Source organism: Trachymyrmex cornetzi, unplaced genomic scaffold (genome assembly GCF_001594075.2).
Source record: "Trachymyrmex cornetzi isolate Tcor2-1 unplaced genomic scaffold, Tcor1.1 scaffold262, whole genome shotgun sequence".
NCBI lineage: Eukaryota > Metazoa > Arthropoda > Insecta > Hymenoptera > Formicidae > Trachymyrmex > Trachymyrmex cornetzi.
In genome coordinates this window covers 1,466,510-1,491,367 of record NW_017297292.1, presented here as the reverse complement: position 1 = coordinate 1,491,367, position 24,858 = coordinate 1,466,510, and the positions used below count along the sequence as shown (strand labels likewise).

Sequence of the window (24,858 nt, the reverse complement as noted above, 5' to 3'; positions counted from 1 at the left end):
AAAAAAGTTGTGCCGTCGCAAATTCCACGAGGCGGACGGGTAGCATGGCAAAATAGCGGTATGGGGTGCAGTAGTGGGGTAAGAAATCCGTTGTACGTGTTAATGATTCTTTTTACGCGGACAAACGATCGTGGGCGATAAATGCTGGGAAGGGTGGACGGAACCGCCCCGGGTATAGCGGGTGGCAGGCGGAAATGGGGGATGTCCGTGAATAATGATCTCTCCACTGAGCTAAGTGCCATTGCGAGACACTTTTTAATCCTTATCACCGGTTTTCTCGACTGTACGTGTTTGGCACATGATTAGGTACAGATGGAGGATGGGAGAGTAAATGTGTTTTGACCTCTCGTTTTTCCTTGTCTTTTATTGTGACACGACGGTATGCGATTTCATATAATACAATTCTTCGTATTTCTTGAATCAGGAAATTCAAAGTTACATGTAAGAGAGGTTTACTTATGAATCTCTTTTTGCTTATAATTTCGTTAATTCTGAGGCTCGTAGTTGTCAATTTTAGTTTAAGAGATAACAAAAATTCATCATCAAATAAGGAAAAATATAATAATACATAATGTTTATAAAATTAATTATATATATAGGTATAATATATATTGAATATTTAAATATGGAAGCAATAACAGATTATTTATAGACGTTATAATTATATTAATTTTTTTTAGCTTCAATTGTATCTTTGTTTGCGTATGTAAATGTAGATAAAGATTTAGTAATGTAGGCATATATGAAAATCACATCGTAGAAAGTCGACGTGAATAAAAAAAATCGCAAATTACAATTTCACTTTATGCAATTTGCATTTTGCTGTACACACTGGAAAATATTGAAAAATTGGAATTTTTCATGAAACATCTAGATATCTGCGAATGAATACGAAGCTTACATTGTGTATATCATCCAATAATTAAAAGCAAAACTTTTAATTAATATTTTTAACAACTTTACGAAGCAAATGCATATAAATGCTCGTCACACCTCGCGTTTATGACAGATATGTTTTTGCTGAACAGAGTATTTTTAATTAAATTAATTTTTCTAATCCATATTTTGTCCCGCGATTATTTTTGTTTGATTTTTGAAGTTTGGGATTTGTCGAAATAAAACAGTTTAATGTCTAATCAATTTTACAGGCGATGACAGTTTTGGATTTCTTTCCTTGATGGCATTAACGATTTAAATGATATTTCCTATCCGTTCGTAACTTTATTCTTCACGCTTTCAAAGATTTCTTTTTTTCGGCAGCTTTAAGTTCTTTTCTCTTGCGCATATAAACGTAATATTATTTATACCTATTCTTTTTCAGCTAAAAATATATAAAAATCATTAAGATATTGAGAAACAAAATTTTGTAAATCATTGTTATTTGCGTCTATATACAACATAGAGGAATGTATAATAAATATAATAGTAACACAACACATTAAACCAATCAAATGATAGGTTTGCTCTTGGAACTGTGAATACTTCATGAAGTCTGTATATGAAAAGTGCTTTCTACTGAGAACACAGAAGAATATTTTTAGAACACACTTCTTTGTTCGAGTGAGAGTCATCGAGTGATATTTTACTTTTTGTGACTTCCTTCTCTTGACATTTCCGCCAGAATTTCTCAGCGTGTGCATTTGTCGCGATTGTTCTCTCAGCTCGAAGAGCACGTATGTTTCTGAAATGTTTTGATCTCAGGATCGTGTCTATTTGCCGCCTGACAAACTCAGTTACTATATCAGAAACTTTATTTGCGAAGACACGTGTGTGAAAAAAAAAGGTTGATTGTTCAGATCCATTTTGTAAGAATTCTTTAGCCTTTACAGAACGAAAAAGCCACTATATAGTGACGCTGAAATAGTCATATTTTAAGACAAAGAATACAGTGAAATATATACACACAGAATATAATAAATTATAAAAAATTTGATTAAAAAAAAACTCTGTGTTTTAAAAATAAACCTCCTCTTTTTAAATGTTAATTTTGGTTTTCATCATAATTAAAAATTCTCTAAATTAATAAAATTATTGAAATTCTGTACACCTGTTGTTAATATGTCGTTATCTTATTTTAACTACAAAATCATTTTTTTAAAAATAATTTTAACTACAAAGTAATTTTATCTTTCCAAAATTACAGACATTAACCAACGTCCATGAGTAAATTTGATTTTATTAACTTGTTTTGGAAGAGAACGCAGTTCCTGCTGATTTCTATTGGTAGCAAAATATACGATCACGATCCTGACCTGATCGTAAAATAAATTCCTCTCAATGCATTCGCTAGTGTACGTGCTTTGCATTTCCGTGTAAATTCGACATACGTCTCCTATGAGATTTCCGGTTTACTTTGCCTTTGTCGATATACCGAAAAATTTGCTTTATTTTTTAAAAGTTTCCTTTATGAGAGTAAACCTCGAACATCTGCTGACATATTGAAATCGCGTAGCCATTTAGATACATTCCTTCTCTTTCCGCACAACGAGCAAAGAAGAAACATCTTTTATATATACCCAGAAAAAAGATTGCTTCGATTTAAAGAAAGTTTCTTTGCTATACGGTTAAAGAAAAAATTTCTTTAATTTGTGAAAAAATTTCTTTGATTTAAACATTTTTTTAAATCAAATAAAATTTATTTTGTTAAAATAAATTATGATTTAAACGTCATATCTTGGATTTAAACATAATTTTTTTAAATCAAATAAATTTTATTTAATTTTAAAAAATAATGTTTAAATCAAAGAAATTTTTTCACAAATCAAATCACATAAAGAAAACGTAAACGAATCTGCTAATCATAGTAGAGAACATAAGGCAATAATGTAAGCAGTAGCAAATTCAAAATGTTGGTTTGCTTACTGCTTACGTCTTATTGCTTGAGCTTTTTTGTATGCCATTGACTTTAAGATTATTTATTGACTGATACCTATCTATGTATATATAAAAATAAAGTGCGTAACATGGTTAGTACAAGAAATACAGTCGTCGGTTCGAAAATCGCAAGGTGTGTGCGAGAAGTTTATGTTTTAGACAAGCTTTCAGAATTCCATAGGAAATTTTTCCCGCCATCGATGATTCCATTAAGCATGATAGCCTGTTTTATTGTGGCTTTCCGATTCTCAATTCGAGTTTCATGTCTGTGTATGTTCTTGTTTTTATTCACAAAGCCGATGCTTCCTCATGGATGAGCTCCTTATCGAAACGATGTGTATGCAGAAGCGAGATGTAGATGCAACCAAGGAATCGAGCTGCTTTTATGTGGAGGAGAAGAAACCTGTATGTATACCAGGGAAAGAGAGAAGGAATAAAGTAGGAAGCATCGAAGTTTTGTTCCATTTCAGAGCAGCGTTCCCAGGTGGCTTTGATATCGTAAACGCCTTCGTGTATATCGTTTCCCCCAGGCTCTTTTGTGCACGTTACTGCACGTTATCTGCTTGACATCCTGGGACATAGATCTTGCTGGACAGCTTTCCATGTCGGTCGGTGCATTAAATTCGCGGCGACTGTCAGATCGATCAATGAGCCTGCATCAGACTGTCAATACCAATTTTCCCTCTAACGAGCGTATCAATGAAACTGCTTTCTACGCTTCCGTTTCTTAACCCGAGCATTATAAGAACGAGGCTGACGTAGACAAAAATAGGTCGAAGAGGAAGGAACTCCTCGCTATCATCGATATTAATATTCCATTGTTTTAACGTGAAAGACTCGCATGTAGCGTTGCGAGCTCGAATTATGTTTTCCTTCTTCGCACGCGCAAAACCATTTGCAAATGCTCTTACTTTATCCCATGTATAGAGTGAAGTGCTCAAGCATGTTTGAAAAAAAAACCGATGCTACGATTTCTCGGTGGTATTTGTTTCGTGATTTCTTACTAGATAGTATATGCATTGATCTTTCTCTGTATCGATCTTTCTGACCCTGCTGTTCTTTTTCTTTTGTGTACAAAATACATATACGACAAACGCGCGCGTCAATCTTGATAGATAAATCTCTGCGAACAAGTCGAAACGATGTCCGTTTCATCATCCTCGATAACCTGCATGGTTTTCTTCGAACATTCTGATCTTGGAAAACGGTTCTCAAATATTTTGTACAGTTTTCTTTCTGTTTTATTTTGTTATTTCTATTCCTTATTCTACTATAGATATATAGATGTCTCATAGCCTTACATATAACATAATTATTAATAATAATTTATTTACCAAACCTTTTTCATGTAGCTTGGCACTGATTCATATTAAAACTTTTAGGACCTTTAAATTATCCTAAAATATACAAAGTTTCACTACGAATTTGCTATGCATTCTTTATGTAAAATATTACAATGTGTAATAACGGAGTCGAAGAGTGCTTTCAATATTTATGCGTTTTGCGTCTGTGAAAATGTTTCGCCTTACTATGCAATTTTCTACTCTACCTGTCACTGAAGCTATAATCGTAAAGCTAAAAATATTTTCAGAGAAATGTTCAAGAGAAGTTAGTGATATACTTATTATTATTATTGATTAAATATTGATAGATGCATGTATAATATAAGAAAATCATAACATCATTTTACGTGTGCATATTTTGGGTCTATATAAGCAAATTTGCAACTTTTTAACTTATTTGTAATAAATTTGACAAGCAAATATGATATTTTTATTATGAGGCTTGTATTAATACTAGTTGCACCTCAATAAAATTAATTTACTCCTATTTTCAGAAATGGAAAATAACATTTGTAATTTTATCTATTTCTTTGTTTCTGCTCTTTTCAGAATTACGAGATAAATCGCACAGCGTTTAAAATATTATAATATTCATTCATCAATAATATTAATGCTACAGTGAATTAACTAAAATATACACTATATGTTAAATGCAATCCTTTAAATCTTATTTTTAGTTCTATATATGTATTCTAGATAAGTTTAATTACTTTTGCTTTACCATTAAGGTAAAAATATTCTTTCAAATCATAACAATTATTTTGTTAAAATTGCAAGCGAGAGAAATTAGATCTGGGTGTGGAATATCAGTAATGTTAAGTAATGTAGTGCGTGCTCGAGTAAGTTATAGCGTGCTCCTAGTGTGCGTCTGTGTCTGGTATATTTAAAATCGAAAATAAATGTTTGTAAATTTTAATTTTGAGAACATGTCACTGTAATTTATTTAATATAAAAAATAAATCAAAAATTAAAATTTACTTAATTATCGAGAATTGAAATTAATTTGGTAGTCGAAAGATAAACTAATTTAATTTATTTTTATATACATTTATTATTAATTACATTTTATATATTAAGCTCGTCTTCTACATTACGTGTATTCTATATATATTAAAATTATACATAATACTTATAATATCACATCATGTAAATCTTCCTAATCAGATTTACATTTAGAATCTATTTTCTTCTGTATTTCAGCTAAATTGAACTTGAGGACAAAAAAATTTGTCATATTTAGATTTATACCATCAGGGTAAGTAATGTACGTCATAGATGATGACACTATCAGTTCATTATGATGCTGTAGAGCTTTCATTCCAGTTACAAGTTGCAACTTTTGGTCATCTTGCGCAAAGACCACCTTAAAATCATTTCATTTTACAACGGTAAAGATGGAACTATTATTATTAATACACAAATTGTCGTTAATTGGATAGCATTGAAATAAATTGTTATAAACGATATAGAAAATAATTCCATTCGAATATCTCACCATATCCTCAGGATAAAATTTTTTGCAAGCGTTTGTGCCTTGAATGGAATTTTGTAGATATTTGCTTGAAAAGAGTGAACACTTTGCGGACGCTAATGGCCCTGTCAGAGTTGGTAATTCACCCACAAGTTTAGTTTGATTGTTTGCCGTTTCTTTATCTGGACATTTTAGTAGCGTCTTTATTTTTATCTTATATACTTTTTTATCCGTTAAAGGATTATAGAAAAGGTCTAAAATATTAACGAAACAAATATAAAAATTTACAGAAAAGTCTTCTATGCTTTACATATGTATGCAACGTTAATATATAAATATTAACAGAAAGAAAAAATTGTGAATGCAAATAGTACGAGTATATAAGTATTAGTTTAAGGTTACGCTTATAAAACTTTTATAATAAGTGCTATGTGTAATAAATTCAGACATAATTGAAACAATATTTTTTGTATAGTAAATAAAAAATTAATACTTGCCGTCGTGAATGGTTGTCGTACCGTATATACTGCCCGTAAAAGATACAGTTTGGTTTGCTATAGTGATATTAATAGAGTCAGTCGCTCTCATGAAATCAGATTCGACTCTGCATAAACTATTTTTAGACGAATCATAAACCACTAAACCGGAACCTATCATGTCGGATATAAACACCTGTGTGTATTTATATTTATGTTGAATAACTTAAATTCTTAGAATACGAAATGTATTACTAAACGTATTTGAACTAAATAGTATTTAAACAAATACAGTATGGCGAGTTGATGTATTATTGTAACCAAAATGAAACAAATTATCAAAAGAAGATATACTAACAATCATTTTATCCAGTAACCGATTACATTTACATTTATCGGGAAGATAAACAAAAGGCGTTGTTAAAAGTCCAGAACCAGTTTCGTTATTAGCGACGTCAGGTGGAATATTAATAGTCTTAACTAGCGTATCATTTTCTAAATTAAAGATCAATAGTTTTGGATCACAGCTTTCGTTGTTAGGTCCGTAGCCAATATCCAGGATGAAGATGTGATTGCATTTAATCTGAGGTGAAAGTAAAAATTCTATTTCAAATAGTCACCAAACTGATAATATTATTGTGTATGGAAATAGATGTGCATAAAGTATAATATTACGTTGGCTATTTTAATAAGAATGTCTATAAATGTAAGGTATAATAATTATTTGGATGAAAGATCTTATGTGAATCGTATAAACATTTACTCAGTACTTACGTAAATCGTATGAACATTTACAATATTATCACACGTGTCACTATTATTATACCAAGACCAATCTGGATAAGGATGTAAAAGTGGACCCCCTGATTCTATTATATCACTGACTGTCACTACACTAGCTGGCACAGCAAAATTGAATACTTTTGGTACAGTAGCGAATATTCTACCGTCTGCAAAAGTTTGGTTTGTTAATGGAACTTGTCTTCTATTAAGAAAGATATGCTTATATCGCGAATTTCAATGTAAATTAGCAATGCTATCAGTTATATTAGCAATGTCGAAATATGTATGATAAAATATATGTATATTGAACATATAATTAATGTATATATAAGTATATATATGTATAATTCATAATAATTTACTATTAACCTACCATCTGCTTTGTCTATATCGTTTAAAAAGCACGTGTTAACGTTATAATTGCCAGAATTTATTGCGTCTTCCTTATGCTCCGGATTATTCCAAACATAATCTAGATATTCCCATCTGTACACGGTTTCCATTTTGACACCAAAGCTGATAGTTGCTATCGACAGTATTAATATAACGAACGGAAGATGTCCCATTTTTGTTTATATTGTTACACTCAATAAAATAATGAAAATAAATAGTATTGGTAGAAATGTATTTTATACACGGCTCAGTGGTGATCGCTTGCAGAACATTACATTGTTTATAGTTTTCCTTGACCAAATATATATATATATGGTTTTTAAAAGCCTTCATTACACAATCTATAATCTATAACAATAATGCAGGCTTATTAAATATTTCGAAATAATGCAACTTAGTTGTTCTCGATATAGAACCGCATTTTAACGATGTCGCTTATTATAATTGTACTTTTGTATCCAATATGTATATGCAGTATATTATCTTATCATTTCATTCCTATTTTTAGGAATAGTAAATAGCGTATAATCTTATCCATCTTCTGTTTTTTGTTTTTGCAATTGCAAAAACGTGTCACACAGTGTTTACATAAAATATTATAGTATTCAATAATTAATCAATAATATTAATATTACAATAAATTAATTATAATATATACGCTGAATGTTAAATGCGATCTCTTAAATCTCTTTTAGTTCTGACCATGTTTTCTACCTAGATAAAAATTTTGCTTTACCGTTAAGATAAAAATATTATTATTATTATTTAACCTTTATATAAAAAGCACCCGTGGAAGCCTCAAGAATATTATTATTATTATATCCTGTCAGACTATAACGATCATTTTGTCAAAATTGCAAGCGAGAGAAATTAGATCTGAGTGTGGGATGCCAGTAATGTTAAATAATGTAATGTGTGTGCTCGATTTATTTTCTTATATTATAACCGTTGCTAAGATGTTATCGCCGCGGAGATTTTATCGTCGAATTTGAAGCGACCCAATGTCATTACTGTCATCCTTACAGGCATAGGAACGATGGTGAAATTTACGAGATACTGTCAACCAAGGAAACGGTGTCTCAAGGTGAGAATCAATTAACGCTCGCCACAGAAAATGATGACGAAGAGATGAAAGAGCGAAGGGTGAAAGCTCCTAAGGAACGCCGACCATTATAGAGAATCTGAAATCTCGCGGCTGCTTTATAAACGTTGATGGACCACAGTTGCATGGTCGCATCTCCTCAACGGAAACTAAGCAAACGTTACATCTGATGCCGATATATGTCGGCCACTTCCGTCTGTCTTAGTCGTATAAATTCTGATTAGGACCTCACACGTTGTATGCGGCGGTGATTTGCAAATCAGACAGGATAGTCTTGCGGTGTTCGTCAAACACCTCTCTCTCTCTTGTTCGTTCGTAACCTCGTTCATCATATCTGCCTATCAACTGCCTTATCATCTTTAACCCACCAATCTACTACGAGCATTATATTGATCTTGTAAATTACACAAAATACGTGCGATGAATAACATATACAAACATTGATATTTTATTTAACATTCAAAGATTCAACAAAAGTTTCCTAAAGCGTAGTTTCCTAAATTTTTTTGTTTATCGATTCCCTACACACTCCCAAAGTTCGGGACATCTTCTATATATGGTTTTTAAAAGCCCTCATTATACAATCTATAATAATAATGGCAGGCTTATTAAATATTTCAAAGTAGGTAATGTAACTTTGGTGTTTTTCGATATAGAATCGTCATGCATTTTAACAATCATTATGTCGCTTATTATTATACTTTTGCATCTAATGCGCATGTAGTATGTTATTTAGGAATAGATAATAGTGTATTGTACACGCAGAGAATTTTGTTTTAAAATTTTGTTTGAAAATATGGTAGTTGTGGTACAATACAATATATATATTAAAAAAATGTTTACCATACACTTCAGTAAAATTAATTAAACTTATTTTATACTTTATTGTAGTTTTATTAATGAATGAGAGATTTACATTAAAATTCTTGGAAATACAATGTTGTCCCACGATTATCATATTTTCTGGATAAGCTTTAAGAAAAAATTCTCTCCGTGTATGTTCTTATTTATCTTTTGTTTCTTTTTACAATTGCAAGACGTATCATACAGCGTTTACGTAAATATTACTATGGTATTCAATAATTGATCAATATAATATTAATACTACAATAAATTAACTAATACGCTTTATACCTGTATGTTAAATGCAATCTCTTAAATTTCTATAAATTGTGTATATATATATATATTTCCTAAAAATAAAGTTATTTTTGCTTTAACAATAATATAAATGTTATCATCTTCTATTATCTTTTTTAATCCTAACGTTATTTTGTCAAAAACTGCAAAAAATTAGACCATAGGAGTTGAATGTCGATAATGTCACGCGGGCTCGATTTTATTTTCTTATATTATATTCCTTGTTAAGATGCAAGGATTTTATTATCAAATTCAAAGCGCCTTAACGTCATTAATGTCAATCCTTGCAAGTGCAGAAATGACGGTGAAATTTACGAGACATCGTCAAACTATAAGATACAAGTGTCTTAGTGTGAGAATCAATTAACGCTCGCCACATAAAACGACGAAGACACGAGAGATGGAAGAGCAGAGGGCGAGAGATCTGAGTTTCTGAGGACACGACGACTTGTCCAGAGTATCATGAAGATCTGAAACCTTGGGGCTGGTCTGTAAACATCGACGAACCGCTGTCGTGTCCCCTCCGGAAACTAAGCAAACGCATTACATCCGATGCATATGCATCGGCCACTTCCGCTTGGGTTGGTCGCATAAATTCTGATTAGGACCCCACGCGTTGTATGCGGGGACGGTTTGCAAATCAGTCGTAGGATAGTCTTGCGATGTTCGTCAAACATCTCTTCCTCTTGTTCATTAGTACCTCGTTCATTATACCTGCCTATCTGCAGCTACCCCTTATCGAACCCTTATTGTCTTTAACTCGTCAATGTACTAGCGTTAAATTAACCTTGTATGGTATACAAATACTGTATATGAAACATGTGTAGATAAGTAGCATGCGCAAACATTGACATTTTATCGGAAATTTAAGACATAAGAGGCTTCTAAAAGCTAAATTCATAAAGGCTTTCTTTTTTAATTACAAATGATTCAAAATTAAAGTTTAAGCAGCGAATTGGCTGCTACAGAGAAGTGCAAATAATTTTCTTCTTCACGTAATCTTAATGGACCTTGCTTGAGTATTAATGCAATGTTTAATTACTTATTAATAAGTATTATTTATAAATTTAAAATTGAAAATAAATTAAAGTATAATCAAAGAATAATATTTGGACAAGTTTCTTAGTAAAACATCGATTTTTAATTTGTTAAAATCTATAAATAAATAAAATATTTTAGAATAAAACGCAACTCTGAATACAAATTGCTATACATATCTAACTTTAAACATATCGATTTAAAGTCTAACAGTTTTATTTCAATTTTAATAGTTATTTTGATAATAATTATAATATTTCCTCACCTCTTAATATATTATTGCTGATTAAAATATTAGTCAAATATTTGATTCATTAATTATATAATTATTTGCCTATATTTAAATTAGCTAAATAATTGTTGAATATTAAAAGATTGTGAGAAAGTGATCGACATAGGGAATATAAAAATGTATAATGTGTGTTTTATTACACGTATATTATTACTGTAACTAATTTTATTTATATCACTTGACACAATGTATAATAATAAATAAATACATCAAAAACTTTATCTTTTTTCTTTAATATTGGAAAAGGGAGAGAAAATAGGATTAAGATCTCTAGAAACTTAGAAAGTTTATTTTATAAATTTTATGTCGTTCAGTTAAATCGGTGGGAAGTAATCTGCTGCTAATGCGATAACACGTGTAATAACAAAAAGAGTGGCGGAAGATGAGCGATAATTAAATTATGCTCACCCCAAATAGCTCGGTAAACATTAGCAATAACGCACACGGTCGGTGGATGTGGTGGCGTATTAATTATCCGTAAGTGGGCTTACTCTGATCACGCAACTGACCGATTTAAAGTAAATTAAACACACTCGGACGTACGTTATTGTCCTCTCTGCAAAGTAGCGCGACCGCGATGCGGTTTACTTTTGGCCAGTTCTTGTAATTTGTTGAAAGTTATATTCGGGCATGCGAAACTCTTTCACCCCTCCCCCCCTCTCTCTCTCTCTTTCTCTCTCTCTCCTGCCATCGTCTATCCGCTGCACGTTTAATCGCGTGCCGAACAGGAGAACGCTTTTATCGGCGCTGTACACAATTAGATTAATAAAACTTTGTAAATGGTGTTCGCCCAGTCGGGCGCACGTTATTTCACGCCGCTTGTTTTGCACGGGACCGCGATTCTACAAGGTTTGAGAATAGCATTGTACGTACCCAACGCGATTAAATGCTCGACCCGCGTCCTCGATTATCGTGTCGCGATCATTATGACTGGTTTGTTTTTTTCTTTTTCAGCTACGGCGAGGGTACGTTGTCGGAATGTGCATTTACAAATTTTACGATCGATTGATTTCGATGAGTTCCATACATACTAGAGTAAGCTATATGCTAACAATGGGGCGGGTTACCGATTTTGTGCGAAAGTAACAGTCATGCGTGATGGGTCAGTCTCGGTTGTTACTTGACTGAGCTACTTGGAGCCAATTGAACTACTTAGCGAGAATTTAGCCGAACTAAATTTTCGTTATTAGCTGTCGGTAGCTGATTGATTCAGTAAATCCAGAGCTCCTATAAGAGTTCTCTGATTGATTTTTTCGCACATACCGCAACGGGATAATTACGAAAAGCTCCAGTTCAAACTCTCAGTTTGGAGACTGATTATTTTCAAATCTCTCGCACAAGACACAATGTAGTTGAATAACATAGAAAGTACTTAATTTGCGAAAAGTTGTAACGTGAAAATTCATACCTCTTGTAAAGTATATTTTAATTTTAAAGTTTAAACGTACATTGTAATTTTGTAATTAAAATTTCATAACATAACGTTTATAAAATTTTTGGTTAATATTAAAAAATCCTATGTACAGCAGATTATATATAAAGCAATATAAAGAAAACAAATTTTTTCTTTAACTTTCAAGTGATTTACGATGTTCATATTATTAAAATTATAAATTTGTGCTTTCGCATACACGATTTTTAATATCGTAAATGTTCTTTTGAGGTTCATGAAAATTTTTGTACTATAAAGAGAAGTAAACTTACTGAAAGAAATGGCTAGATTTTTAATGTGCGTCGTATTCCAGAAGTCACATAATTACTGTGACGTTTGCAATAAAACTTCAAAATATTTGTAAAGCGTCCCTTTTTTGTCTGACGTTCGTTGAACTATAATTGCTCCCAAAGTCTGCAAATAGTCAGAAAACGCAAGAAGGTTTATGACCTTAATGATGCACTTTCATCATATGCACTTTTTGCCGTTTGACCATGCTGGCGAGTAATTTTTACAGCGTCATAATTGTTTTTCTGGTGCACGTCGCAACTGAATAACAACAAAGAGGCATCTGTACGCTATGCACGTTGCTCGCAAACGTGTGGAGAAATTTAGAGAGATATATAACAATACAAATTTTATTCTCTCAGCATCAAAGGTATCCGATATTTTTTGTTATAGGTACGTTAAAATCCAGCTCTTTTTATTCCAGCCTTTCTTTAGCCATCTCTTGGCTGTGGCCATTGTATTGTACATTCGCCGCGTCGCGTGCCCGTCGTTTTGAACGACAAAATTTATGGTATTGACACTATCCGTTCGTATTAATAGATGCAACGCCAGCGAACAGGGCGCACGTACGAACGGGATGCATCGCGCAGAATGCACACGTGCGCCCTTGCTGCTCCTGCGGCCTCAGCAGTGTTTGGACACGATTTAGGGTCAGGTGCATCGCCACCGTACCCAGGGGATACGCAAATGAATCCGGGACGCGCGGAAATACGCTGGGGATTATATCAAACGGGAATTATATTCCAACGAATCATAAAACATTACCGAAACGAATCACCGCCGCGATACTATTTCATTCCCGGTAGCCATAAGCTGCAGTACAAAATATGCACTATAAATGATGGAATACCTTGAATATAAAACAATAATCTTGATGTTTAAAGATCGAGATAAGCTGTCGAGAGTAAAAATTTAGAGAATAAAGGGGCAAGTTCTATTGTTATATATATATATATATATTTATATTTTTTCTTAAAAATGTCTTAAAGATATGTCCGTCCAGGCATTTTTTAATATTCGAGCAAAAATTATCCCAACCGGGCCAAAGTTATCCTATTTCTTATTTTACGATAATTAACATTTGCGATAGAATGTGTCTATACCGTAACAACAATCTTCTTTGAAAACAGATTTCTTAACGCGAATAAAATTTAGAAAAGGTACTTACATGAAAATTACAACGGTTTAGGGAAAAATGGAAAATTTAGTCTTTGTACTTTGGTGAAAAGGATGGCTTTTGTTCCTCTAATTGAAAATTTCCCGAGAGAACTTCATACCTTCTTTAGAATGTCCGATTCAATTAAATTCGCGTTAGCATTACTTTCTGCGACTTTTTTACTGGAGCAGAAAAATTCGAAAGTGATTAATAACAATGTTATACTAATTTGCAAAATTGCGAATACCTGTCAAAGTAAAAATTATGAAATTCACGTATAAAGTATGAGTTCTAATATTAAATCTCGCTACAGGTTTCGAATATGTGACTGTTTTACAACTATCTTCTTTTTTATCTATAATGTAATTATAGAGAGAGAGAGAGAGAGAAATGACGCTAGTAATTAAAAAACATTCGTTGAAATCGTATTCGTGAATACGCGCAATATTTTTCGTTAATGTGAAAATCTCACTAATCCACATTCCATACATATTTTTCTTGAATATGAAATTCTCGTTGTCACACACACACGACGGTGTGAAAGGGGCGAGGGAGTTAAATTATCCCGTATCCGGCTAGTACTACAAGAAGTCCGAGTAGATCCGAATTTCGAACCGCAACGTTCGCCTGCTACGAACTCGATGCATCTGCTGCAGCGGTGAACGATTATCCTCTAACCGAGCAGTTCGTGCGGCGAACCGTTTTCGGGATTTCGATCCTGTCAACGGAATTTCGGAGGCGGATTAGGTGTATTTGCGCGCGTTCACGTAGACTGCTACTTTGTTGCAAGAGCAACGGATGTCAGCGCGATGTCCGAATATCTCGTTCTGACGGAGGACCGCCGGGGAATGTCGATCCCGGAGACGCGACGACGGTGAACGAAACGTATTTCCTGACGTGGCGAAATTGCACGGCGGGCCCCACCTGCAGCATATCGACATCGGTTTTATGACGGCAAGTCTGGAGAACGGGACCTTTTTGCGAGCTCGTTCGCTTTTATGAAATTGGCAATTGTTACGACATGTATTCTACGTACAATTGGTACCGACCCGGTTGAGGCATCGGCTGCCAGTTCCGAAGGAATAAGCGTGCTCGAAGAAACTGTCGAGAACTATGAATATAACGACAAGTCCATACGTGCGAGGTGGAAACAAGTGAGAACAAGATGTACAAATTGTTTGAGAACGACAACAAAAAGAAAGTAAATTGATGAAAATGGGGACGTGTAGCCCGCTGAAAAGAAGAACGGAGGTAGGAAAAAACTAAAATCGAGAAAGATGAAGGAATACAGGATGTTTTTTAAGCTATCTTTCCAAAATTCTACACTGTAAAAAATAAAATGTTAATTTTAACTTAAAGACGTATAGTAGACTTTCTGAGACATGCAAAAATGTTAAAATTAACATTTTTGTATTAATTTTAACATTTTGTATGTCTCAGAAAATCTACTATACGTCTTTAAGTTAAAATTAACATTTTATTATTTACAGTGTATAATTACATGGAATCAATTTTTTCATAGTACTGTTGTAACGTCAAACATTTTGATAATTAAGAATTGAAATAAATTTCTATTAAAACAAACTAATAGTTAACCCTTGAACACCACACTGGGTTATGGTAACCCAGTCCGTTTGAAAAAAAGCGCGGCGTTTATGAACGGTCAGAAGTGTCGAATGGGAGTAATGGGGGGGAAAAAAACTTTCTTTGCATTGATGCATTAGATCCCAGGATAAAAGCAAAAGAAGACTCCAGGGTTACCGTAATCCATGTGTGGTGAAATCAGATGGCGAAAATAATGTGGTGTTCACAAGGATTAAAATGAATTAAAAATTCCTTCCCTTGATTTACTTCTTTTAATCTGTGAAAAATGTTAAGCTACAGTGTGGAATAATTTTATACTCTTGGTAGTTTTCACTGTTAAAAGCATTACATATAGATACATATTCACACCTCACTTTTATCGATAAGAGTTTATCACATTTATATAGTATATAGTTTACGTTATTACAGAATTTCAGAAATAAATGTGTGTATTTATCGATAAAAATAAGTTGTGAATATACAAACTATAAACTTTATTTTCGTTTATTCGTCGTGCATTTGCTGTTTCTGGAACACCTTGTATATACAGAAAACCGAGGCAGGAAGCAGATAGAAATGGACAAGGACAAGGGAAGAGAGCAGAGTGATAAGGATGAAGACACGTAGTCTATAAAAAGCAATGGGTGAGGAAATGAGAGAGGATGTAAAAATGGACAGACTTCCTTCCAGAGAAAGGAAGTCTTCTTCCAGGAAGAAAGGAGGAGAGAAGGTAGGAAACAGGCAGGAAAGAGAAATTTTCGGGATCGAGGGAGGAGAAAGAGATGCAAGAGTCTCCACGGGTAGCTGTAGTTACGGCACGGACGATACGCGAACCGAATATAAATCTGATGTCAAAAATATGCCCGAACCAAACATCGCTAGTAAAAAAAAAGTCTACCGTTCAGCTCTTCGCGATGCCGGATTTTTATTTCATATTTTTATAGTCTCACCCTCGTCAAAGTGACTTGACTTTGTTTTTCCTTGGCAAGCTACTCTGTCGAAGCCTCGATCTGCATGGTCAACAAGTACATCGGGATATCGATGCATATGCAAACATACGGCGAAGCGTGGATTTTATGAATACTTTGAGCAATGTTATAGATTCGTACTACGTCAACCTGAAAGAATTCTGACCTATTCATCCGGTAAAATCACGTTACACGGATTTTTGCACTGAAGAGAATGTCTTTACAAACCAAAAGAGATGGTAAAATCGAATAATAAAACGGAATGCGAAATTAACATTCTGTGTGAATGAAATAAAATCAATTAAAATCTGTATTTGACAGATGCTGGATGGAACGTTGTTTCAAATTAACGTTCAGTGAATTTAAAAAAAATAAAATTAGAGATCATACAGCTTCGGTTTTATTTCTACTTGTTATTAGATATATAAAAATAATAAAACAGTTTTTTTTATGTAATGACTTGTATCTTGTGATTTATAAGAGCTAATCAATGATAATTTGCAAGACATCATCAAAAATTGTTTCCAGATAGGTACTATATGTAATTAATTTATTATAGCGTTTTGTAAGTCATGGGAATTTCATTTAAAAAACTATAGTGGTCAAGATAAACCGGTGGCGAGTTAAAAAACGAAGTGTTGCCTGCATACAGAAAATAATCAATAAAAATAGAGGTACGGTGAGACAGTATTATATATTGATGAATAAAGATGAATCTTCCGTTATTCGTGAATACATAGATATAAGACTTTCATAATTTTGAGGAATAGCTGCATATAGATTTTATTTTTGTATGTTTTGATATTGCGATATATTTGTAAATAAGCAAGAGAGATGCTTCGACAAAATTTACATGCTGAATACGTGTCATATGCAGAGTTATTACAATTTTTCCCTCTCGACATTATGTTTTCGATATTATTTGCCAGTAATGACGGAAAACAAATGGAAGTGACGGTAGACCACATTATTATATGGTTATGTATGACAAATACATTTATTAGCAAGTTTGTCATCCAACTAACATTTGTATATTAAGTATATATTTGTTTATGCGTTTCATATAAATTTATGTCACACATTTTGTGTATATGTTATTTATTGAACACATTTCTTCTGTTCCCTTAATTTATATAAATAATTATTTGTTTATAATTATCTTTTATAAAAAAACAAAAAAAACAATTAGAAAAAGCTAAATATCAGTATATCTATTAATGATAACACTGGTCAACAAAATTTCATTTTTCTTATTGTTAAAATTTCGTTTTTGTTTTTAAATATATTAAATTGATCCGAAAAGATTTCACATAGCATTTTTTGTCCTGATTTCAAATTTATGAGAGCAGAATTTTTAAGTAATATGCATTTAAGAATTCTTCTACTTATTTTTCTGCTTATTATAAATAAATAATTCATAGGGAATTTAACATGATTTTCTATTCATTATATAGAAAACAAAAAAAAATCAATTATTTTAATTAAGAAATATTCCATAAAACAAACTGCTGTTAGCAAAATGTAAGTTTTCAAAAAGAGATATGTCGGTTACAAAAAATTTGAGTCCGTAAAATAAATTCTAATCAATATTAAGATTTTTATTCGGACCGACAAGAATTAAACACTAAGTATAAGCATATTCAGATCTATGACGGTCAAAGCTAGATCTTTTTTGCCTAAATAATTCCCAGTGAATTATCTATATCCTATATATATGTACATGCATATATATCATATTTTTGTAGTTATTCAAACTGCGCGCTGAAATTTTTCCGGACTTTATCTAACGCAATTAAACTACTGCAATAATATCACAAGTTAAATTAAATTGACAATGTGCTGAAAGCCTTAAATCAATTTATTGCGAAAAATATTACCTCGCAGTTTGAATGACTATAAAAATATGATATATATGCATGTACATATATATAGGATATAGATAATTCACTGGGAATTATTTAGGCAAAAAAGATCTAGCTTTGACCGTCATAAGCCTGAATATGCTTATACTTAGTGATAAATTCTAATTATTTAGGCAAAAAAGATCTAGCTTTGACCGTCATAGGCCTGAATATGCTTATACTTAGTGATAAATTATAATCTCATTTTTTTAGATACTATATAAAAAATACATAAGAATCAGCCAAAATTATCCATTTAACAAAATCATTGCCGATTTACCTATTACATGTGTAATACATAATGTAATAATAGATCTAATAGGAATTCTAATTTCGTATAATAATTGTATATTATAGTATTGAGTTTTTTTTAGAATTTTCTTTGTCCAAGATTTCGCGCGCGCGAATTTATCTTTCTTTTTTGCTCACATGAATTCTTTCTGTTTCCTCACATCGAAAAATACTTACGGTGCTTTCACGGAGCGCTTTGCACGAAACGTCGTATAACCCCAAAGGAAATACGGTCTGAAATATATAACTGGATTAGTTTTTCTCAGCCTAGTACGAAAATCACTTCGCTACTGGCTGACCATACTGCAGACTCTTTCTAGTGAAAGATCCTCGATTTTCTTTTTTCGCACATCCCGCGTAAGTACGTAATATGCAGCATCCATATTCTCTCTTTCTTTTTCCAGTTCCTAGTTTCTTTCTTTTTTGTACTGATACTCGAAAATTCGTATGTGCGCAGAAAATTGCAATAATAATTTCAAAAGAAACAGAAATAATCTTTACGCGCTATAAATAATCGACAGATGGTTATAGCGAAATGGACGAGCAACCGAGGCCATGCGATCATTCTGGCTTTATGGGAAGCGACGATGGGATAAACTCTCAAGGGATCAAGGGATAAGAACAATTTCCGCGAGGTTTCATGAAACGGAAGAGTGACGCCAGCACCTTGATCCTCACTCTCCGTGACAAGACCGCCGGACCACCTAACTCCTTTCTTTTTCTTTCTTCTTCTTGATCTTAAACGTGCGGAGAAAAAGAAAGCTAAACTCGGAAATCACATCTAAATCTATACCAAAGGCGATTTTTCAACACATTTTTGCCCGATTTTAAATAAGCTGTCCGTAAATCCGTTAATACAAATATTATGAATTGCAAATATGATAACAAATATTGAAGCAATATTTAATTTGAGAATTAATGTTATCGTGTAAAAATATCATATTTGTAATATTAATAAGCAGAGCCACTCATACAAATTTTATTTAAAATACAATGACAGTTTACTTTGTATTTCTTTTTAAACTTTTTTTTAAAGACATTGTCAAATATAATTAAATTCTGAATTCTTAAAAATTTTAATAATTATTAAAATAACCGTTGAATGTATAAATTTGTATGTTATAAATTACTTTTTTTCTATAAAATTTGTTCATTAAACTAATATACATATAACGAAATTATAATATCAGCAGAACACATTTTTCCTATTATATAAACAGCGTTTGATTATTCTTCTATTTATTTATTTTTTAATTTGATGTGCATAATATGTATGATATTTTTGTAACAAGAAAATAATATTAATATTCGTATTTTGTAGCTTTATATCAACAACATTTTTGAAAGAAATATTATGTATTTAATATGAAAACCTGGAATGGTAATGTATGTCAAAATTAGCAGATTCATATTTGTTCTGCTCGGACAATTTTATTTCGAAAGTAGTGCATTATATCGGCTGCACATATTCGTATGATATCAGAGAATGTATTATAATGCAAATGTAGGCAACGTACATACTGAATAACTTTCGTGTTTTAGATGCAGTCCATTTCTCCAGTTAATTCTACACATAGATTTTACACTTTCATCGGTGTGAAACCAACTAGTGCCTAATCAGGAGATTCCAGTTACGTGCTATTAGTCTCAAAGACTTCATTAAAGTACAGTTTTGACAATATTTACAAATAATTTATTTATGGCAATATTTACGAATAACTTTAAAATAATTATTCTATATAATAAAATAATAAGTATATAATTATAAGTAATAATATTTATGTAGAAGAGTATTATACATTATGCAAATTTTAAAAATATAAAGAGCAATTTCTAATTGTGTTTTCTAATATTATATGTTATTTTTCAATATGAAAGATCTTAATAGAAAAGAAAGATCGCACAATAGATTCAAGGTACCGTAAATCCAACCAAGATATCCTGCACATGACTGCAATATAAGCGTACTTACGTTAAATCATTTATACAGACTTAAGAACGGTTCATCTATCATGAAATAAAAACTCGGTCCGGCAATTTTAACGAAATAAACCGCAAAATAGTGTGATTTAGCGCGTTTTATAGGTATCATCGGACCCTTATTCTCGACGTGAAGAGGAGCAATTAGAGGTAGACGTAAACAGCCGGTGATAAATTACACGAAGGGCGAGTGGTCCACTAGTCCTTCGTGACATAGTGGGTCAACAGGAACTACCAAAAGGGTCTTTGTCCTATGCAGCGTGGTGTTTATAGACGCGCGTATATGGGCGAATAGTTCTCATATACCTACACTACGCGGCAAGCGAAATAATAGCAAGTTCATCAACTCTGAACTTCATCGAGAATCCATAAATTTGGATACATTGTCTCCTCGCATGTCTTCACGAGAATTCTTAATTTTTTTTTAAATTTTTAATATTTTTTAAATATTCAATAGTGTTTAGTATTTATTTATTATTTTTATTGTTATAAATTATATAATATGATTTATAAATGAGCTAACTGCTAAAGTATAATATGATTTATAAATTAGACTATCGAGTAAATTTAACAAAGCTGAATTACACAAACACGTATAATTAATAAAATTAATAAAAAATAAAAAATTAATATAGAATTAAACGATTATTAAATTATATAATCTGACTTAATAAATTGAAGTATATTATTTATATATTACGCAAACTAACCATTTTGTAACTGTTTATTACCTTATTCACTAAAATAGTTTCAGACATAAATAACTTTTTATTAATATTTCAATTTAGATTTATTTCGTTGCGAGATTACAGATGATACAAAAAGATAATGATCAGATATTAATTAATAATGATTGCGATAAGAAACGTGCAGTAAAACTACTCGACTATCAAAAACTTCGTTAAAAATAATTAGCAGAATATATAAAAATAGATTAATTTGTATGTATGTGCGTCAGAGTCATCGAAATTTCTTTTTAATGGGAACGTGTTCTATAATGTCATTACTTCTTGGTGATATTGCATTTACAATCAATGTTGTTTTCACTCTTTGTATCTAGATTTGGTTCAGAAACATTCGTTTGCGAGCCAAACGACCGGTGGTTTCCACCAATGTGACCTGACAATAAACATTGGACTTACTCGATAGATGCTCTTATCCCGGTGGACGCGAATATCTGCCAGAAACAATAGTATCTGTGGCTATTGACTCGAATTTCTTTCAATCTTCATTCTGCTGCAAGCTTTTTTTAATCAGAGACTCGTTTTCTACCGCTCCATTTATTAGTTTATTCCAAATTAAAAATGCTCACAGTCCTCTAAAATTTAGTCTGCCTGTCCGTCAAACAAATAAGAATTGTGGAGAAATATGAATATAATATGTAAGAGTAAATATATTTATTTTTTGTTTTTATAGTTGTTATTTTACACTTTAAACGTTTATATTTTGTACGAAGTAATATGAAAATTGTATAGTTTTATCGAGAAAGATAATGGATAAAACTATTTTTGGATATAATTACCTTGGATAATTGTATCAATAATTAAAAATTAAATTTTTTAATATTAAGTTGCCGAATTTTTGAATATATCTTGAACGAATATCAGAAGCTATATGTATAGATATAAAACAGCACGACACTTGGAAAAAAAGTATTATGCTTATACTTTATCGCAATTCCAGTGACATTTCTCATCTATTTACTAGAAGAGATCTATATTCTACAATTAAAAAAATTTTTAAACTGAGTTCCGATTGCAATTTTTTAAATTCTTTTAGTTTAAAAAATGCGAAACTCTGTTTTTTTATTTTTATAAGGAACTGTATAACTATAGAACTCTTTAGAAAAATGCTACTAAAACTATCATTATTTCTTTCATATTAATAGAATGTTACGCTAACTTTATGGATATTAAAAATAGGATCTGTAAAGTTAAACTGTTAAGTTAGTATAATAACATTCTATTAATATAAAAAAAATAATGATAATTCTAGCAGCATTCTCTCTTTTCATAATTCTGAGTTCCTTATAAAGATAAAAAAAAATTCCGCGTTTTTTTTGCTAAAAAATAAAAATTGAAAACATGGCATGTTAATTTCACGAATTGAGTATATTTTCTTTTTAAAGTATAAGAAAAACATAAAAATTTTAACTTTTGGCTAGAGAGTTAGTACTACTCGGGTTCTATTAAATATGTATAATAAAAGTTCGCGGCATGGGCAGAACGGCTGCACATTCGGACAACGTAAATGGCTTAACTTAGCGAATTTATTCTGAAAGAATAATCTGCACGGCGCAGGACCAAATCGCGGTTAAACGGTTAATATCGGATCTAGTATCAGTTGCAGCTGTTTGGAAAAGCCGAATGAAACACGCGTGAAACACGATACCGATCGCTTGAACTCCAAAATTGGTTCGATATATCGTGATACTCGCTCGTTGCGTTTCTCTGTTTCTTTGACTTTGGAAACCTAACGACGCGAATAACACTGAAAAATCCATGGTCTGTGATGTCTTTGTCGCGCACACAAAGAGCTGTTTTCTAAAAAATAAAGGACCTCTGAAAGTTGAAAGAATTCTCTCGCGTTACCGTCTCTTGGTACGAACGCAATCAGACGAGGAGCTAACTTTTACAGAAAACGGAATACAAAAAAGTCACTGTGTGACTTCAAAAGAATTTAATATAAATCTACATTTCCAAATTTGTTTACTTTCTCTCTCTCTCTCTCTCTCTCTGATGAAGATTAATTATAATAATTAAAAGGATGGATTTAAGGTATTAAAGAATTATCTCAATTTTCAGCAGAAAGCGTTAAGCGTTAGCGCACATCAAAATCGACCATTAACGAACATCTTGTACATTGAAAAGTTAAAACGATGTTACTTGTGACGAATTTATTGCGGATAAACAGCGAATTAAATTATTAAACTTCCTCAACTCGTTAATAAGGATACTGAGAATACTGAGAATACATTTACTTTCAGTTAGTGAGTAAATTTATCTTTTACTTCTCCTTTTGGGTACGGATTGTGGTACATGAGTACTATGCCAAGGAAACGAAAGCAAGTAAACAACTTTGACTGCTAATGCTCAGAAGACGAGAAGCACTCACAGATAAGAAGGTAAACAAAGATACGGTTTGCGGATCCGAACAGAGTCCAAGATGCACCCTTGTAAACAGCATCTTGATCCTTGTAACCGCAACATAGTAGCTGCGTTAGGTTTACACGAAGCTAATAGAGACAGGCAAGTCAAGCGGATCTAGTGATATGCTAGACTTACTTATTTGAAATTAATGATATACCAAATATATAAATAGGAAAGTTCAAAGTAAGCCAAATCGTCAAGAAAATACAAATTAATATTTGAGAATAAATATAAGTTAATATGCTTAAAATATGAATAAAATTCAATTAATATACAAGAAGAGCTATTAGAGAATATTTATAATATTTTTATTGGCAAATATTTATATATATATATATTATATATTTATATAAGTATTTGTCAATAAAAAATGTTATTTTACTTTTTATATGTTGTATAAATATACTCAAAACTTTAAATTTGTACGTTCATTTAGTTCATCATTAAAACTGTCAAAAATTTCAAGCAATCTGATACTTAAACCTCATTAAATTGATAATCAACTTAATTTAGGATATTTATTTCAGATTTAGTTTATGATTGCATTTCAAGTTCGATAGTATTCGGTGCACAGTTTATATAACTAGAAAATGTATTTAAAATTTACATATAAAGTATTAGATATCACAATGCAGCCGCGACTGTAAATTTAAACCTTCTTTATTTAATTTATTTATAGTTGTACACGTCTTTCTGTGTTCACTGTACTATAATATATTGTCTGGGTAGCGATCATGTAACTTTTTCTCTAAGGTAGAAACGTGAAAAATTTCTCTATTACCTTCAATAATAAAAATTTTCACTTTTCACGTTTCCGCCTAAAAAAAAAATTACATAATCTCTACCCTATAAAATATTTAAATTAATTTTATTTTAGACAGATTAATTTATTTTACAGATTGTTAATGTTTTTTATTTATAAGACGCTATTTAATTGTTCACTTAGCACGGTCACAATTCCAGGGTTGCCACAAACTTGGAAAACCCGGAAAACCGAGAAAAGTCAAGAAAATTGAAATTGTCATGGAAAACCGGGAAAAGTCAGGGAATAATATAAAAGAGACTGGAATTTTGAACTTTGCACTTACAAAAAAAACATTGCACAATTCCCTTAAACTGCTCCTGTTAAAAATAATTTTCATAATTTTTTAAATATTATATCTTACATTTATAGTCAAATACCTACATTCAAAACTC

General features: G+C 31.7%; 2 protein-coding genes across 2 annotated transcripts in view; one reads left to right on the top strand and one right to left on the bottom strand.

Moving 5' to 3' along the window:
* The window catches only part of LOC108761792 (limbic system-associated membrane protein), a 291,620-nt gene that overhangs the window by 7,036 nt on the left and 259,726 nt on the right, over window positions 1–24,858 (top strand). The gene's annotated exons all lie outside the window — the stretch shown is intronic.
* Window positions 5,313–7,605, bottom strand: LOC108761791 (major royal jelly protein 1). The gene is made up of 6 exons (XM_018508512.1): window positions 7,321–7,605; window positions 6,939–7,114; window positions 6,523–6,747; window positions 6,186–6,360; window positions 5,713–5,942; window positions 5,313–5,580 (listed from the first exon to the last, which is right to left on the bottom strand). The coding sequence occupies exons 1-6, from the start codon at window positions 7,511–7,513 to the stop codon at window positions 5,374–5,376; spliced, it is 1,206 nt and encodes a 401-aa protein (XP_018364014.1). The 5' UTR covers window positions 7,514–7,605; the 3' UTR covers window positions 5,313–5,373.